Below are 19,804 nucleotides of genomic sequence, written 5' to 3' on the forward strand. Positions count from 1 at the left end.
TGTAGATCGTTCTGACTTAGAAGCCCAGACTTTTAAAATTACATTAAAAAGATATTGTTAAGAAAAAATACTTATTATTGATAACTTTCTAAATAACATTGACTCATATAAACTGTAAAGAAGTCAGAAAATAGAAATATAAAGGTGACGTTAAAAATCACTCATAAATTTATCATTCAGAGTTGACTACTGTTGTTGACATTCTAGTCACTTTTACCTGCAGTTCACAATTTTATTTTATAAATTGCGATTTTTTCCTGTATATATAGCCTTCTCTGTATATGGAGCCTGCTTAATGTGTTTTAGTATTATTTTCTTTATTACTTTTCAGATTACCACAACTGGCTTACATACACTTAACTTAGTATTTAAAAAATTTTATTTATTTATTTATTCTTTTGGCTGCGTTGGGTCTTTGTTGCTGTGCGCAGGCTTTCTCTAGTTGCTGTGAGCCGGGGCTACTCTTCATTGTGGTACGCGGGCTTCTCATTGCAGTGGCTTTTCTTGTTGCAGAGCATGGGCTCTAGGCACATGGGCTTCAGTAGTTGTGGTACCTGGGCTCAATAGTTGTGCCTCATGGGCTCTAGAGCGCAGGCTCAGTAGTTGTGGCTCATGGGCTTATGTTGCTCCACGGCAAGTGGGATCTTCCCAGACCAGGGCTCCAACGCATGTCCCCTGCATTGACACGTGGATTCTTAACCACACTGCCACCAGGGAAGTCCCTTAACTTAGTATTAAGACAGGCTTTTCCAAGTACTTTTATGAACTTATTTAATCATCATAACAACCCTATGAGTTAGGTATTATTATTATACCCCATATTATAGAGGCCTAAGCAAGAGTCAGAGAGATTAAGTAATTTGCATTGTGTCATAGCCAGGATTAGAACCCAGACAATCAAACTCTACAATGTTTTTGTTTCCAAACTAAGTGGGTCTTTCACTGTTATGTTCTTTTTTTTGTCTATTTTTCTCTTTCTACAACAGTACCAAAATTTTTTTAATGACAGTATTATAGTTTTGTAGTGTGTTTTTATATACAGCTGGGTTGTAGGCCAGAACATGTACATATGGCCTTCGCGTGTGGCTTTTTTCCCAACCTGGTGCTGGGTTACAAGGGTGAGTATCCTGAGAAGGAGATTCTGGTGGAAGCTGTATCTTTTTTATGACCTATCCTTGGAAGTTAGGCAGTTAGGCAGCTTCACTTCTGCCACATTCTTTTGGTTAGGAGTGAGTTATTAAGGCCAGTCTCTATTCAAGGGGAAAGAAATTAGGCTCCTGCTTTTGATGTGAGGAGGGCAAAGAATTTGCACAGTTTTTATTTAATTTGTCAATTAAATATTCTATCAATAGAATTGATGAGTTAACTGTATTTAATGGTTTCATCCATGAACATAATCTTTCTCCATTCATTCAGATCTGCTCTGATGTCCTTTTGAATAGCTTTTTTTTCATTTAAAAACTTTATTATGGAAAACTTAAAACACAAAATAAAAATAGAATAGTACAATGAAACCTGTAAATACCTATCACCCAGCTTCAAAAATGATCAGCTCAAAGTCCAGTATCACCCCCTCCCCCAATTATTTTGAAGGAAATCCCACATGACATATTTTATCAGCAAACATTAAACATTTCAGTATGTATCTCTAATAGATGGGAGCTTTTTTCTACGTAACCACAATACCATTTCACATTAAAAAAAAACTAATTTCTTAGCATCCTTAAATATCTATTCAGTGTTCAGATTTCCCTGAATTTGTTAGAGCTTTACTCTCCAACATTTTATGATGAACAGTTTTAAACATATAGCAATGTTGAAATTTACGGTAAACGACCAATTATGTTTTGCCTCGATTTTACATTAACATTTTACATATTTTTTTTTATTGGAGCATAGTTGATTCACAGTGTTGTGCTAGTTTCAGGTGTACAGCAAAGTGATTCAGTTATACATATACATGTATTCATTCTTTTTTAGATCCTTTTCTCATATAGGTTATCACAGAATATTGAGTAGAGTTCCCTGTGCTATACAGTAGGTCCTTGTTGGTTATCTCTCTTATATACAGTACTGTGTGTATGTTCATCCCAAGCTCCTGAGTTATCCCTCCGCCCGTGTTTCCCCTTTGGTCACCATAAGTTTGCTTTCAAACATTTTACTGTATTTTTATATGCTTTATTGTGTGTCTATCCATTACTCCATCCGTAATGAACCTTACTCATAAACAGCTTTTCACAGTTAATTAAATAAGATACAAATATGATGTTTTAATCTGAATGTTGCCTTCCCTCCCCCGTCCCTTTTTTTAACCTTGTAATTTATTTGTTGAGGAAACTGGCCATTTGTTCTGTAGAGTTTTCCACAGTCTGGCTTTTGCTGATTGCATCCCTGTAGTGTTTTGGGGCATGTTCTTTTCCCTCTGTGTTCCCTGTAAACTAGTAGTTAGGTCAAGAGGCCTCATTGTTTTGATTTTTTTTTCTCCTTTAATTCATGATGGTGTAGATTTAAAGATACTGAACTGTTTAAAAAAATATGCCTCTCTTATGGTATTATTCTTTATTTTATGATATTCTGCTAGTTTTAGTTAACTAATATTTTACTTAGTACTTCATATCTATATTCATAAGTAAAATAGACCTAATGATTTGCTTATATTATCTTTATCAGGTTGGGAAGTTAAAATTATATTAATCCTTTAAAATTAGCAGCTTTTTCTCATTTTTTTCCTCCTGAAAGCAGTCTGTATAAAGTAGAGATTATCTGTTTTATGAAAGTTTGATAAAACCATTTGGGCCAGGGGTCTTTTTTTTTATAGTCAGGTCTCTGATTATATTTTAATTCCTCTAATGATAATTGGTCTATTCAAGTTCTTCACTTCCTAAGTTTTGGCATTTTTGTCTTTTTCTAAAAATTTATGTCATATAGGTTATCTAATTTAGGAGCATACATATAGTTTTTATAGTCTTACTCTTCATTTCAGTTATAGCTATGATTATTTCTTTTTCATTCTGTATTGTATATTTGTATCCTCTTTTTTTTTTTATTCCCTCATCTGTCTTGCTAAAACCTTGTCTTTTTAACTTTTGGTTTTGAAAATTTCCAAGCATATATAGAAAAAAGAGAGTGCAAGGAACCTCTAAGCACCCATCACTCAGCTTCAGTAACTATCAATGTTTAAAAAAAGTCTAACCTTCCTCCCTTAAAAAGTAAATTATTCTACACAAAACCATAACCTTACAAAATTAACAATAATTCTTAATGTCTTCTAATAACCAGTCCATAATCAAATTTTCCTAATTATATAAAAATTTGTAGGGGCTTCCCTGGTGGCGCAGTGGTTAAGAATCCGCCTGCCATTGCAGGGGACACGGGTTCAAGCCCTGGTCTGGGAAGATTCCACATGCTGCGGAGCAGCTAAGCCCATGCGCCACCACTACTGAGCCGCGTTATAGAGCCCACGAGCCACAGCTACTGGAGCCCGCGCTCCTAGAACCTGTGCCCCGCAACAAGAGAAGCCACTGCAATGAGAAGCCCGTGCACCGCAATGAAGAGTAGCCCCCGCTTGCCGCAACTTGAGAAAGCCCACGTAGCAACAAAGACCCAACACAGCCAAAAATAAATAAAAATAAAAAAAAATTTATAAAAAAAAAATTTGTAGTGCATTTGTTCTAATCAGAATCTAAGCTAGGTCCACTCATTGTATGTAGTTGATGCATTTCATAAACTTTGTAACTGTCTTATAATCTATGGCAAACTTTTTCTGTAAAGTGTCAGAGAATAAATATTTTTGGCTTTGTGGGCTACATTAGGTCTCTGTCCCATATTATTATTATTATTTTTAAAACTTATTTATTTTTGGCTGTGTTGGGTCTTCGTTGCTGTGCATGGGGTTTCTCTAGTTGCAGCGAGAGTGGGCTACTCTTAATTGTGGTGTGTGGCCTTCTCACTGCGGTGGCTTCTCTTGTTGCAGAGCACAGGCTCTAGAGTGCAGGCTTCAGTAGTTGTGGCTCACGGGCTTAGTTGCTCCGTGGCATGTGAGATCTTCCCGGACCAGGGCTCGAACCCGTGTCCCCTGCGTTAGTGGGCGGATTCTTAACCACTGCGCCACTAGGGAAGGCCCCCATATTATTTTTTAAAAGAGCCTTTTAAAAATGTAAAAATCTTTCTTAGCTTGAGGGCTATCCATAAGCCATAGTTTGTCAGCCCTAATCTAGAACATTCCTCCTTACCCGCTCTTTTTTTCCTCCTTGTTATTGAGTTGTTGAAGAAACTGAGTCATTTGTTCACACCTTGGGTTTTGCTGATAGTTTCCTTGTGGTGTCTTCTGTTTTTACTCTCACCTGCACCTTTATATTTTTTGTAGACAGGGAGTTAGATTTATAGGCTCAATTAGATTTAGATTTGTTTTTATTTATTTATTTATTTGGTGCAAGAGTACTTCACTGATGCTGTGTACATCCTATTACATCACATTAGAGGATAACTCCACATTAGATGGAGTTGCCTCACTTTGTGGATTCAGGTGGTGACAACTGCCCAACAAACTTTCTCTTTGGTTTCACCGTTTATTTACTCCCTGAATCAGTTACTTCATTATAGGATGCAACATGATGATTTTGTATTCTTCCGTTCCTTCTGTAATTTTTAGTTTAAATTCTTGTGTGGGGCTTCCCTGGTGGCGCAGTGGTTGAGAATCTGCCTGCTAATGCAGGGGACACGGGTTCGAGCCCTGGTCTGGGAAGATCCCACATGCCGTGGAGCAACTAGGCCTGTGAGCCACAACTACTGAGCCTGTGCGTCTGGAGCCCGTGCTCCGCAACAAGAGAGGCCGCGATAGTGAGAGGCCCGTGCACCGCGATGAAGAGTGGCCCCCGCTTGCCGCAACTGGAGAAAGCCCTTGCACAGAAACAAAGACCCAACACAGCCCAAAATAGATAAATACATAAATAATAATTAAAAAAAATTCGTGTGTGTGTGTGTAAAATTGCTTTACTCCATCCTCCATTAGGTGTATTTAGTTACAATGAAGTACATCTCAAATTGGAAAAGTGGGTTAAATACTTACACTTTTCTCTTAATTATCGGTTTTTAGAGTAATTATTGGTGCCCTAAAACTTTCAGCAGTATCCAGTTAGAGGTTTGCTTATTTTATTAGTTTTTCCAAAGAACCAGCTTAATTTTCTTTTTTGTCTTATCATTATTGCCTACATTATTGATTTCTGTTCTTCTCTTTAGTGTTTCCTTCCTTTTAATGTGTTTGGATTTACATTTCCCCCCCCATCCTTCTGAATGCTTAGCTTGATGGTTTTCAGCATTTCTTTGTCTCTGATTAATGCGAGGTTTCTCAACCTCAACACTGTTGGTAATTTTTTTTTTTTAAATTTTTATTTTATATTGGAGTACAGCAAAGTGATTCAGTTATGCATATACATATATCTATTCTTTTTCAAATTCTTTTCCCATTTAGGTTGTTACAGAATATTGAGCAGAGTTCCCTGTGCTATACAATAGTTCCTTGTTAGTTATGTGGGTTTTTTTCTTGTTTTTGGTTTTTTTTTTGCGTTACTTGGGCCTCTCACTTGTCGTGGCCTCTCCCGTTGTGGAGCACAGGCTCAGCGGCCATGGCTCACGGGCTCAGCCGCTCCGCGGCATGTGGGATCCTCCCGGACCGGCGAACGAACCCGCGTCCCCTGCATCGGCAGGCGGACTCCCAACCACTGTGCCACCAGGGAAGCCCGCTGTTGGTAATTTGGGTCAGATAATTCTTTGCTGTGGGGGGCTGTCCTGTACGCTGTAAAATATTTAGCAGAGCCCTGGCCTCTTGTCATGTGATGTAAATACCACAGTCCCCTTCTCCCTCTCCCTGCAGTTGTGACTATCAAAATGTCTCCATATACTGCCACATGTCCCCTGGGCAGTGAGATCACCCTTCGTTGAGAACAACAGGATTAATGCATTTAATGCTATAGATTTCCTTCTTAAATAATGCCTTAGTTATTGCTTGCCATAGTTATAGCAGTATATATATTGCATGTAGTGTTTATTGTCATTCAGTCTAAGCACAGGTCTACAATTCCTAATCTGTAATTCTGAGATCCAAAAAACTCTGAAGAAGTAACTTTTCCCATAAGTTTGGCGTTTAATAACAAAACCTGACCTCAGTAGACTTGAGACTATTTATAGTATTTATTTCTGACTTATTTATTTATTTATTGTTTATATGTGTTGCAGAAGTATTAATATCTGATTATGGAGTACTGTATCAGACCTCATTAACATATTACATTATGTTATTTATGAAATACTTGCTATAAAACTGTTCAAGAATCCTAAAAATTCTGAATTCTGAGTCATATCTCTCCGGCTCAAAATGATTTTCAGTAAGTGGCTATGGACATGAATTTCATAATTTCCTCTGTGAATACCTGTATAACCTATTGAGTTAGTTTCCAGACTTAATGTTTCTTTAAAACTTGATATCAATTATGGTATTGGTTGGAGTGAAGCTTTGTATAAAGGAGTGAGAAGAAATAAGAGTAGAAAGGTGGGTTGGGGTCAGCTTGAAAGGGAGCATAAAGGTTTAAGGGGTTTGTGTTTCATCCTGCAGGCAACATTAAGCCATAGCAGTTTTTTGAGTGAATAGTAATCATGTTTATGTTTTAAGTGCTGAGTGAGAGCATTTAATAATCGGTATGTAGTGGATGTTTCTCAAGTGTAGAATTGCCCTGGAAGCCTGGAGACCAGGCAATTTCATGTAGTTGGGTGGTGCAGCCTTTGTCTCACAGCTTTTGCACTTACTTGGTCACTGTCTATAATACGTAAGCATCTTTAATCATCTGTCTTCACCTTCTTACTACTTGGTGCTTTATTCCCCAATTCTGAAATCCCAGATCTTCACAATATCTTCTGTAACCTTTTCTATTCCATGCTGCACTTGGGCAGTTGTCCCCAGTCAAAGAACTGGGATCATTGTGGAACTCACTTGTGTGCTTCCCTTCTCTTAAAGATTTTGTTGCTGTATATTGCCTGTTATCCAGTGCCTAAAAGCAGTTGCTGCACATGTTTTGTTCAGTTTTATAGTTGTTTATGGCAGGAAGGCAAGTCTGGTACAAATTATTCTGTCAAGGAAATAGAAGTCTCTTACTCCTTTGAAACATATACCATCTGTCTGTTTTCTCACTGATCTCCAGGTCACTTGTACTATAAGCTTCTGGTTTATAGACTTTCTCTCCATTTTAAGTTCTGCCATCATTCTAGGTGACTTCAGTGTTTGTGCAAGTAGCCCATCAAATATGCTAGTCTATCTCGAGGTGACTCCTGTACAGTCTCCCACTTGGACCATCATATGGTGGCCCTGGTTATCACCAGAAAGTGTTCTACCTGTGAAATCTGAAAAATCAAACCTCCCACTTGCTGACCAGTGCCTACTTCTCTCATTCGGAAAAGCCTGCTTTTCTCAGCCTCCCGATTCCTCTGCCTTCTTCCTATCCATTGTCCCTCTTCTGTTGTCACTTACTTTTCCTATGTGGTTTGGAGTCAGTCTAGCTTAGATTCCATTGCCCGTCACTTCAGCCACTCTATTGCCAGTATCTTTGGCTCTCTTTCCTTATATTCCACTCACCTGACAAACTCCAAATCTTGGATCAGTGATGCTGCTTGTTTTTTTTAGTGTTTATATCCTGGTTACGGAATGTTGCTAGAGAAGATCCCACACCTGTAAATTGAACTCTTCAGCCTCAGTACTGCTCGGCAGTTCCCCAGGATACCCTTCTCTTTACTTCTTCCCAGCAGCTGTTTCAGAACTTCCCCAGTCTTCTAGAACTTCCGTTCATGCCAGCTTCGCCCTTTACTCTCAGCATCTCCTGTTTCACCTAAAGGCCATCATAAATTCCTGTTTTGAAATCTACAGGTTTGACTCCATTCTGATCAATCTGTTCTTTCTCTCTGGTATTGGGGAGGAGATATCTCTTCCTGTTATAACTATTTCTTCTATTTTGGCTCTGAATCCAACTACTCCTATCTTCTCTAGGAGAAAATAATTCTCTCAAGTTATCTTTTCTCTCCTACCTTTTTCTCTCTTTTCTCCTTCTCTCCTATTAACATTTAAATATGATCAGTTTTTTCTAAACACCTTTCCTCATGGTCCCTCTCCAGCTAACACCTTAGCTCTTCTTTCCTTTAAAAAGAGAATTATCCACATATACCGGTTCCACTTCCCCACCTCTCTTCAATCCACTGCAGTCCTTTACCATTCTACTAAAATTGCTTTTGCCTAGCTCATCAGTGGCTCTCTTGTTGCTAAAACTGACGGACACTTCTCAGTCTGTCTCACTTTATTTTACAACTGTTTGATCATGTTAACTACTTCATCCCTGTTGAAATGTTTTCTTTCTTTTTTTATCTTGACAGCCGTTTTGACTTGACCGCCGGTTGTCTTCTCAATTCTTCTAATTACTAGATTCCTTTACGGATTCCTCTTGTTCTGCTTATTTCTTAAATGTATTATGTTCTCTTCTTTTTTCATTCTGCAGCTTTTCCCTGGTCATGTCATTCGTTCCCATGACTTCAGTGATCTTCATGCTTGTAATTTCCAAACCTTTATCCTTGGCCCATATTCTCTGCAGAGATCTAAACTACCCAGTATTTGGCTGGTTATGGAACATTTCTGCCTGACATGTCTTGAGATATCTGAAATTCAGCATGTCCAAAGGGAACTGATTTTTAATCTCTCCCTTCTCCTTGCATCTAATCAACTACTTAGTCCCCTTAATTCTTCCTCCTAGATGTCTCAAAACAGTCAGCTGCTTTTTATTTCTAAGTCTCTTCCCTAGTACAGGCCATCTGTAGACTCTCCTAGATTAATTACTTCAACAGCTTTCTAATTAGCCTGCATGTTTCCAGTTTAGGCCATTCTCCATATTGCTGCCTGAGTGTCTACTGATCATCTGGTGTTACTACTCTTTTTCTTAAAACTCTTAAAAATTCTTAAAATCTTCTTAAAACTCTTCATTGTCTCCTGGGCATTACTCAGGACTCTTGATGGTGGATGAAAGAAACTCAGCTCACACTAGGTTTGGCAAAGAGGGGAATCATGGGAAGATTATGTAAGTGCAGAAAGAACTGGAGTGTAGCTGGGCCTCAGAGACACATAGAACCAGGGTTTGGAATACTGCCAATACTTTCTTCACCTCCTGGATTTTCCTGCTTCTCTCTGTGGATTGGCTTCATTCTCTTCTCACTACATAGTGATTTGTGGCCTGAAGAGCTAGCACCAAAGTTTGTACTGTATGGTTTGCACAGCTAACAACCGTGATGCGGTAATTAGAATTTGAACTGTGATGTTTGGGGGGCTGGTGTCTCACAAAGTCTTGGCAACTGAAATGTATGCACGTCAGAGCTGTGCGCTGTGAGGACTGGCCGTATCGAGACACCTTAACATGGCTTACTGTATGACACTGTGTCATGTGGCTTTGGCTTGGCTTTTCTAGATTCATCTCAAGGCCACTTCTTCCTTGGAACTGTGCTCAGATCTTAGCCCACGTAGTTCTCTCCAGTTTGAATTCCCCTGCCTCTTCCCCAGTCCCTCCTTCCTCTACCCTGTCCTCTTTTGTTGGTTTTCTCCTACCCACTCTTTAAGGTTTTCCACAGACACAACTTTCTCGGAAAAGAGTTTTTCTGTCTTTTCAAGTTTGGGTTGTGTATTTTGCCCGAGGAGTTCTCATATTATGCATACTTTCGCTGTCATAATATAGAACACATCATCACACTGTATTGTATTTACTTACTTATCTGTTATACCTACCAGATAGTGTTTTCCATGCAAATAGAGACCATGGCAGTGCTGTTCCTTACTGTATCCCTAGAGCCTAGTACTATGTAGCACAAAACGGGCACTCAGTAAAATTGATTTAATGACAAATAATCAGAATTTTGGTGGGGTTTGAATACTACCCTGTCATTAGAAGGTATTCTGGAAAAATGTGGTATTAGCTAAATATGACAACCTAGGTACCAAATTATGAAATATTGAGAAGTTATACTTCTTTATACATTTAATGAAATATACATTTGATAGCATACATTCTGTGATTCTTATAGCTAGTAGATACATTACAGAATATCATGACTGGAGAAGTTGCTTCAGCCTGGTATGGTGGGTGCTTAATTAAAAACTTGTGAAATCAATGAAGGGACAAATTAGTGTTATATGCTTTTTTTTGGTTCTAATAATTACCTTCCTTTATTTCTAAGGTATCTTCATGTTTTAATGATCTTCTGGTCATTTGTTGCTGGAGTTGTCACATTCTACTGCTCATTAGGACCTGATTCTCTCTTACCAAATATATTCTTCACGATAAAATACAAACCCAAGGTAAAATGTATGTGTTCTTACTTTTAAAAGAGTTAGTAGGTATGACCCTGTGCTATTCGATATTGTTCATGAAAGCATGTTAAAGCAGTGATTTTTAAAAAATACATCTGCTATTATTTAATAATGGAAGACATCAGAACATTTTTAAAGTGAAATTTGCATATATGTTTATTTTTAAAGTATATAGGTCTCCCAGGAGGAGCTATAGAAAGAAAATTCTCAGAAAATTGGGCTCCACAATTATAGTGTCCTTTGACTGCATATTAACTATGATGACAGTGAATTAAAACAGAGGTTTCCAAAGTTGGTTGTACAGTAGAATCACCTGAGGAATCTTTTAAAAAGTACAGACTCCTGGGCCCTACCACTAGATTTTGATTGAATAGTCCTGGGTTAGGTCCTTGTAATTAGGACCTGTTAAAAGCCTTCCAGGTGATTCTGAGGCACAGACACAAACAGGGAACTAATTGTTCCCTAAATGTTTATTTGCTCCATAGAAACAAACCAGTAATATTTCTTTAACGAAAATAGTTTTTCTGAACTTTGAAGTCTTCCTTGAAAATTCTCCAAGTTGATGTAGTCCCTCATCTCAGGTTGGTTGATATTTCTACTCAGAGGAAACACAGCTGAAGGTGATACCCCGTATTTGGTCAGGAACCTTATTAGTTATCACGCGTCTTCTCCCTCATTGAATTCAAGGTTTTGGAGAAATAGAAAATAGTTTTTTCTTATACCTTTGCAGTAGAGTATCATTTTCAAATATAGATTGATTTTTTTTTTTTTTTTTAGTAAGTGAGCATAACAATTGACTTTAATTTTAAGCTTGAAAATTTGGCTTAGTTATTGTAAAGCATTTCATTAGGTATTTTTTTCCTATTGGCAGTTTGGTATAGCAAGTATTATTTATTATAAAGAATGGTTTCAGTGTTAAAGCAGACATTAGTTAAAAAAAAATCATGTCCTTTGAATTCATACATTGATTAACAAACTTTTGGAAAGTTGATTCTCTTTTGTAAATATGATACATAAAGTAAAGACAAATCTCCCCATTTCCCTTTTTTAGCAGTTAGGACTTCAGGAATTATTTCCTCAAGGTCGTAGCTGTGCTGTTTGTGGTAAAGTGAAATGTAAACAACATAGGTACGTTAAACACTTTTAATTTGTTGATCCTTCCAGTTACATTTTGGATTTCAAGCAGTTTAACTGTATGATTTTCTTTAGACCTGCCTTGCTACTTGAGAACTACCAGCCATGGCTAGACCTGAAAATTTCTTCCAAGGTTGATGCATCTCTCTCAGAGGTAACTGATTTAAATAAAATTGCTATGTATACCCAAGCAGAAAGTATTAAATACCTATGGAATATTTAATCATGGAGTATTTTAATATATGCTGCCTAATCAATTCTTGGCTGGTAGTTGATTGTTATACAACTTGAATGGTAAACTAGAAATGTTTTTGGATCCCATGTCTAATTGAAATGGACATTTTAGCCAAAAAAAGTGCTGTTTACCTAGTTATTGTTTACCTCTTGTAAAAATAGTCATTTTTATTATAGGACAGTAGAAATAACCATTTTGTAATTCCAGAGGAGACCTGAGCTACAAGGAGCCAATGTGTATCTTACTGAATTGTGACCCCATTTTTGACATTAACTTGAGCAGAGAGTCAGATACATTTCAGTGTTTGTCCATAGTGTAGGAATAGAAAGCATGTTCTCTTATCTTTGTTCCAGTCACATTTCATACGTACCTTTTTGGTAACATATCATGTTTTAGTTATTTCTTTGAGAGACTTGGTCTCTCCATCCAAGAAAGCAGTCAAGTCCTTGAAGGCAAGGAATGGGTCTCATTTGTTCCCAGCAGCAAGTGCAGGTGCCAGATATATTGTTGGTATCTGATAGATATGTATTGAATTAAACTGAATGCTAATTAGTTGAAGAATAACATTAGGCATCTGAATCCTGCCTTAATTGTCCTTTTTCCCAGTTTGTATCTTTCTTTGGCGAAAAGTATGCTGCATAAATGCTAAACTGTTGGCATTTTTCTTTTTCATTTCTTCTGTAAGCTCTTTTTCATCCTTCAGATTCCCTGATTTAAGACTGTGCTGTCCAGTATAGTAGCCACTAGCCACATGCAGCTATTGATAAACACTTGAAATGTGTTAGTCCAGATTGAGATGTGCTGTATATGTAAAATACAGTAGAATATGTACTGGATTTTGAGGACTTAGTAAGGAAAAATAAATGTAAAATATCCTATTATATATTTTATGTTGATTACATATATGATAATATTTTGGGTATATTGGGTTAAATAAGATATATCATAAAATTAACTTTTTAAAAAAACATAGTTACTTTTTAAAAAACATAGCTACTAGAAAATTTGAAATTATATTTGTGGCTCACATTATATTTCTGTTGGAGAGTGCTGATTTGAGGTCTGTTGAAGACAAGACTTCTAGGAAGAGTATTATTTGTAGTTTGACACTTCGTTTCTTTTTAAAAATTGAAAAAACTGATGTAAAGCTCTTAGCCTAGTGCCTGGCACATATTGGTGTTCAATAAATACTAGCTCCAATATTTAAAAACATTTTCTGAGATCTTGCTGTAGGCAGGGACTGGATTAGGCCCTAGGAATAAAAAGAGAAATCAGGTATGGTTCCTTTCTTCTGGGAACTTCAGTCTAGGAGGGGAGATAGCCATTTAAACAGACATATACAATATAATGTAATGCAGGCTATAATGGAAGAAATGTACAAGGTGTATCATTAGCACAGAGGAAGAAGTGCATAACTGTTGAGAGGAGCAGTCAGGAAATATAACTAGAAGTTTATCAGCCTGATAGTGTGGGAAAGGGTATTTCAGGGTGTGGGAAGAGCTTCTGGAAAGAAAGAGAGGCTTTGAAACAAGGTGGAGTGTTCAGCAAACTGGAGGGTGAAATGCGAAGGAGGATGTGGGCAACGAAGAGACCAGATTCTATTAGCTAGTATTTATCGATCACTTACTGTATAGTAGATATTGTACTAATCACTTGTACTTGCATTATTCATGTAATCATACAACCTATGAAGTAGGTGATATTATTGATTTGATGGTTTTACCAAAGGAAGGGTTTAGAGAGTTTTAATAATTTTCTCAGGTATCATACATGGTTGGTAGCAGAACTCAGTCTAAAACCCAGGACTGCCGTAGTTCTTAACTGATTTTTATATGGCCCTTTAGAAATCAGATCATCAGAAGACTTAAAAGGCCACGCTGAAGGAGTTTAATTGATCGGGAGTCAGTGATTTTCAAATTGTGTAACTAGAGTTTTCAGATGTGATTCACAGGATGCAGTGGGAGGTGAAAAGGAGGTGGACGGTCACAGGGGCTGGCAAGCAGCTTTCTCTCACCCCCTCACAATCAGTGCAGCTCCACTTGTCTTAACTTTGATATGTTGTGGTTTGATATATTGAGGGTTTCATGCAGGGGAGTGATGTGGTCAAATACATGTTTTAGATCACTTTGGCAGCTTTATGGAGGGTGGAGGGGAGCTAGCTTGGAAGGAGGGAGACTAGTTTAGAGGCTATTGCTATATATAGGGATGAGAAGATGAGGACCTGAATAGTGGAGCTGTAGAAAAGAGCTACTTAGGATGTAAACTTAGTAGGGCTTCTGATTGAATTTGAGGGAATAATATATTAATAAGATGAAATGTTTAATGGTAAATTTTCTAGTCTTCTCTCTGTGTCCTAACACTGTCTATATGTATCTTTTTTTTTTTTTTTTTGCGGTATGGGGGCCTCTCCCTGTTGTGGCCTCTCCCGTTGCGGAGCACAGGCTCCGGACGCGCAGGCTCAGCGGCCATGGCTCACGGGCCCAGCCGCTCCGCGGCATGTGGGATCTTCCCGTACCGGGGCACGAACCCGTGTCCCCTGCATCGGCAGGCGGACTCTCAACCACTGCGCCACCAGGGAAGCCCTGTATCTTATTTTTCCAGTTGATATCACTAATGCTTACTTTTTTAGTAAAAAGTCCAAATCTTGTTGCCTTAATATTTAGAGAGTCCACAGTCTTGATTACTGCTGCAGAGAAGGTATATAGTCAGATTAGATACATTGTTTCATTCCCTCCCTAGTGTTTTTTAAAGTTAATGCCCACTGCTACAAGTCCTTTTAAAAATTAAACTATACTGCTCCACCCAGGCTCAAGGAATGGAAGGTTTAACACCCAGGATTTCTTTTGTTTTGCTTTGTTACTCTTTCACATATAACTTGATTTTCAGTGTACAGCTAAAATTTTCGCGAAGTGAGCATATTCACGTAGCCAGCCCCCAGATCAAGAAACAAAAACATTATTAGCACCCAGAAGTACCCCTCATGCTCCCTTCTGGTCACTATTCTCGCTTCAAAGATAATCACTGAAACCTAATTTTAACCCTTTATGTAAGTCTTATATATTTGTTTCTTCATTTTATTCTGGGAATACTGACTTACAGAGAGGGTTAGGAATGCAAAAGACTAGCCTATTATTTTCCTTATTTCCATAGAACTTTTTTGGTTCAGTGAAGCTTCAGGGTCAGAACAATGTAGGTTTTTAAAAACTTTTTTAAATTATAGGAATATTTAAAAATGTATGTCATTCTCATAGTAATTTTTCTTTTTTATGGTTTTTAAAGTATTTTTTCATATGTTTTCTTTCATCATCACAACCATGTAAAGTTGACATATACATTTTGTCATGTGAAAGTGTGATATTAGATGTCAATATATGGGATACTAAACTTAGTTTTTATTATATATTTCTTAGTAATAGAGTTTATTTTCCCAGAATGAGTTAACTAACTTGATTTTTCTTTGAAAAATAATTTTTATGCAGGTTCTTGAATTAGTGTTGGAAAACTTCATTTACCCCTGGTACAGGTAAGCTCTTTCTATAAGACCTTTTTTTCTATAGTATAGTGAATACCATTAAGTTAAGTGTGCTAATGATATGTTTTCAGTATAGGCCAGGATTTCTCAATTTTGGCACTATTGACATTTTAGACCACGTAATTCTTTACTGTAGGGACCTGTACTGTGCCTTATAGGGTATTTAGCCGCACCCCTGGCTTTTTCCTAGCAAATGCTGGTGGTACCCCTTTTTCCCCTAGTTGTGACCACCAAAAATGTCTTCAGAGATTGCCACATTTACCTGGGAGGCACAGTGGTCCCAGTTAAGAACCATTGATTAGGTCATCAATTAACAGTTTAATGATAGCAAAGAGGAACTTAGGCTACTTTTTGAAAGAGAAGTAACTTGTAGAATTTCTTTTTTTTTTTAATCAACTTTATTGGAGTATAATTGCTTTACAGTGTTGTGTTAGTTTCTGCTGTATAACAAAGTGAATCAGCTATATGTATACATATATCCCCATATCCTTTCCCTCTTGTGTCTCCCTCCCACCCTCCCTATCCCACCCCTCTAGGTGGTCACAAAGCACTGAGCTGATCTCCCTGTGCTATGCAGCTGCTTCCCACTAGCTATCTGTTTTACGTTTGGTAGTGTATATATGTCCATGCCACTCTCTCACTTCGTCCCAGCTTACATTTCCCCCTCCCCGTGTCCTCAAGTAACTTGTAGAATTTCTCATGACTGCTAATTGTAGGAGTGATTTACTATTTTGTATGCACTTTTTACATTTGAAATAGTTGTACATTTACAGGAAAAATTTATATTCAGATATTTCATTAAATTGAAAGTTAATTTCAGTAGACTTTTCATGGAAAATTAATATGTTTTTTCCAAAGTAACTTTGTTTTTGGTGTCTGATGTGATGTACAAGTGCCCTATGCTTAGCAGGATATGGATCTGAAAAAAAAGTATAGTTTGACAATCAGAAGTCCCAAGTTATGTTATAAAACAGATGTTCCCTTACATAAGCATCATGTATTTAGTTATGTATTTGAACACTTAAACCTGTATGACTTACAGATGTAATATTTAATGATAACTACCCAAATTTTATATAGATTCAGTATATTTTGAATTTCCTAATTTAACAATGCTAGTAGGGGACTTCCCTGGTGGTCCAGTGGTTAGGACTCAGCGCTTTCACTGCTGTGGGCCTAGGTTCGATCCCTGATCAGGGAACTAAGATCCCACAAGTCACGTGGCATGGCCAGAAAAAAAAAAATGCTAGTAGTTGAGTTGATCTATAGTGTATTAAAACAAATTTAATATTCAGTTTATATGGCATATTTTCCTGAAAAGCTTATATAAATTAATTTTTTACATTAGAGTCTGTCTTAAATATGGGGCATTTGCCATTTAAGTAAAGTTGATGGTGAGGCCTTTTGTAAAATGAATCCTGTTGTAAAACTTCCCCACTGCAACCCCGCCCCACCCCTACACCCACATTATGACTCTTCAGACATAAAATATGGCTGTATTTGTAAATGTTAAAGTCTGTATTTTCTCCTTTGATGCTGTGATATTCCCCCTTCCTTGGAGTTAATAGTGGGAAGCATGATGGATACAATTATCTTCCTTATTTTACCAAGAGACTTAACAGGTAGCATCATCTTCAAGTTCAGAATATCACCATTATACGTACCTATCTTTCTTGCCTTTGATTAGGGAAGTATCCTTATTCTTCTAGGGACCTCAGGACTACGGGAAAACTCAGGAGAAGGTTGTCAAAATTTCTGTTTAAAAGCAGTTGAGTTTCAGTTTATTTTTTTTCAAATAGAACACACACTGTTTTTCCTTACTTTTAGAATTAGTTTATATTATTAATCTAGAAATATTTAAACTAATTTAAAATTTAGTATGTAATTCTGTTGCTTCTCAAAATTATTCTTTGTTTTATTTCTTAGATATTTGATGATGTTTAGAAAATGATCTTAAAAATCTTAAAAATATGACCATGTACATGTGAATGTCTGCAGGGAAATATGTACTATAATTTAGTTAACAGTAATTATGTCTTGGTACTAGAATTATGGGAGATTTCTATTCTTTGTACGTTTCTTTTGTTCTCTACTGTAATGCATTATTTGTTAAAAAAAGTAGCGTAAGTAAATGAAAGAAAGTCAGTTCTAGACTTTCCTTGTTTTCTAGAAGAGGAAGCTGTGTATTTCTTTGAACTTCTAAATGCTTGCTTTTCTCCTCAATTGAAGGGATGTAACAGATGATGAGTCCTTTGTTGATGAACTGAGAATTATATTACGGTTTCTTGCATCTGTCTTAATTCGAAGGATTCACAAGGTATATATTTATAATGAGAAATTTGGGAATTTCTATACTGTATGTATTTGTTTTGTTCCTCACTTTTAATTTTTTAGATTAAAAGGTAAATGGATTACTTTTGATTAATTGATCAATTTTGCTTTCTTTATTTTAATGTTTGGATATCTTGGTTTGTGGCAATTAGAAATAAAAAGACAATTAGAGAAAACAAAATTCATGTTCCAGTTAGATGAATTTACTGAATACAGGGTAATGATTATGATCTACTTTTTAAAAAATTTCAAGCCATAGTTTGTTTATGTTTGAGTTTCTGTCTGTATATACTTAACAGTGTGTTGGCTGTAGACATAAATACTTGTCTACTGCCTTGTCAGTTCGATAGAATTGAACATATTGACAATAAATTGGCATATCGTATCTGCCATTAGTAAATAAAGATAAATCTTGCTAAATGTTTCTATACCTATTTGAGAAGTGAACAATACAGTCAAGTACTGTGGCAAAGATATGCAAAAATTATGAATAAGTAGTTCACAAAAGAAACATATAAAATGGCCAGTGAATATTTGAAAATATGTTGTCTCACATGAAATATAGTCTTTTGATGAGATACTGTTCTTTTGCCTATCAGGTTGGGAAAGGTAAAAAACATGATAATATCTAGCAGTGGTGATTATGGGGAAACAGGCAAAGCAAGTACAAATTCAGATTGATGTAACTCTTACCCTGGAAGGCAGTTTGGTAATCTTTATTAAAAGACTTAAAAATGTCTGTGCTCCCAAATTTAATTCCGTTTTTTTTCTTAGTATATTTTAAAGAAATAATCACAGTAGTTTGTAAAAATGTATGTTCAAAGATTCATTGCAGTATAGTTTATAATAAGGAAGTCTGAAAAGGAAAACATGTCCAGTGGTAGGATTGTTGGTTGACTGAATATAATACATGCTAACTATAAAATCCTTTCTGTAGTTTTTGTGATTGCTTGCTTTCATTTAGCATAATGTTTGTGATTGGTTGTTTTCACTTAGCATAATATTTTCAAGGTTTGTTCATGTTGTATGTTGTAGCTATATCAGTACTTCTTCTTTTTTATGTCTGAGTAATATTCTGTTGTATGGATATGCCACATTTTGTTCATGCATGCATCCATCCATCAGTTGGCTATTATGAATAATGCTGCCATAGTGTTTGTGTACAGGTTTTCTCGGGGGGGGGGGGGGGGTGGAATATTTGTTTTCATTTCTTTTGGGTTTACCTAGGAGTGTAATTGCTGGGTCAAGTGGTAACTCTGTGTTTAACTTTTGAGGAACTGTCAGACTGTTTTCCTAAGTGGCTGTACCACTTTGCATTCCCACCAGCAGTGTATGAGGGTTCTGATTTCTCCACATCCTTGCCAGAACTAGTTATTATCTCACTTTTTGATTCTAACCATGCTAGTGGGTGTGAAGTGGTATCTCATTGTGGCTTTGATTTGCCTTTCCCTATGACTAATGATGTCGAGCGTCCTTTCAGCTGCTTATTGGCCATTTGTGTATCTTTTTTGGGGAGAAATGTGTATTCAAATTCTTTGCCCATTTTTTTAAACTGAGTTATTTGTCTTTTAATTGTTGAGATTTAAGAGTTCATTATCTATTCTGGGTATACTTCCTTCATCAGATATATGATTTTCAAATATTTTTTTCCACTTTCTGGATTGTTATGGTACATTTCATTTTATCTGTATACTGTCCTGGGAGATAAGTGGGTCATTATCATACCTATTTTATAGAAAGTTAGTAATATTCTTTGTCAAAGTGTCAGAGGTAGTTGATGGGCAAAAGATTAGGCCTGGGTCATGTCACTCCTAGTACAATGTTATATCCTTGATAACATGGCCTGACTAATGTAAATTGGGAGTTTGGGGATAATGAAAACAATCATTTAAGGTCCACAGTGGTTTTTTTTTTTTTCTTTTTGTAATCAAAGTTTAGTGACAAACTCACTATTTTACCATTTTGATTTTGACCTGAAGTCTCTAAAATGGAACTTACAAGGGAAAATTTTTGTGCGTATTCTCAGAAGACAAGATTCCATAAAATATTTAAAAATGAAAACATCTTGTTTATTTGATAAATATATATATGAGACTAATTTATAATCACTGAGTACCAAGAGAGCAGGGATAAATGAAGAGTAATTTTTTTTTTTTTTTTTTTTTTTTTTTTTTTTTTTTTGGGG

At 36.5% G+C, this 19,804-nt stretch overlaps 1 protein-coding gene and 1 non-coding gene across 3 annotated transcripts in view; both read left to right on the plus strand.

Moving 5' to 3' along the window:
- SNX14 (sorting nexin 14) overlaps positions 1-19,804 on the plus strand; it is a 68,618-nt gene that overhangs the window by 4,788 nt on the left and 44,026 nt on the right. The window contains exons 2-6 of one of the 2 annotated variants that reach the window (XM_007467324.1): positions 10,255-10,375; positions 11,439-11,515; positions 11,597-11,675; positions 15,236-15,279; positions 17,518-17,605. In XM_007467324.1, the coding sequence (XP_007467386.1) occupies positions 10,255-10,375; positions 11,439-11,515; positions 11,597-11,675; positions 15,236-15,279; positions 17,518-17,605 (409 nt within the window). The remainder of the gene's footprint in view (positions 1-10,254; positions 10,376-11,438; positions 11,516-11,596; positions 11,676-15,235; positions 15,280-17,517; positions 17,606-19,804) is intronic. The other variant, XM_007467325.1, reaches the window with a different exon arrangement.
- On the plus strand, positions 16,417-16,489 carry TRNAE-UUC (transfer RNA glutamic acid (anticodon UUC)). Its single transcript has one exon. It is a non-coding gene; the product is annotated as a tRNA-Glu (tRNA).

The sequence above is a fragment of the Lipotes vexillifer genome, unplaced genomic scaffold (genome assembly GCF_000442215.2).
Source record: "Lipotes vexillifer unplaced genomic scaffold, Lipotes_vexillifer_v1.1 scaffold554, whole genome shotgun sequence".
NCBI classification, from domain to species: Eukaryota; Metazoa; Chordata; class Mammalia; order Artiodactyla; family Lipotidae; genus Lipotes; species Lipotes vexillifer.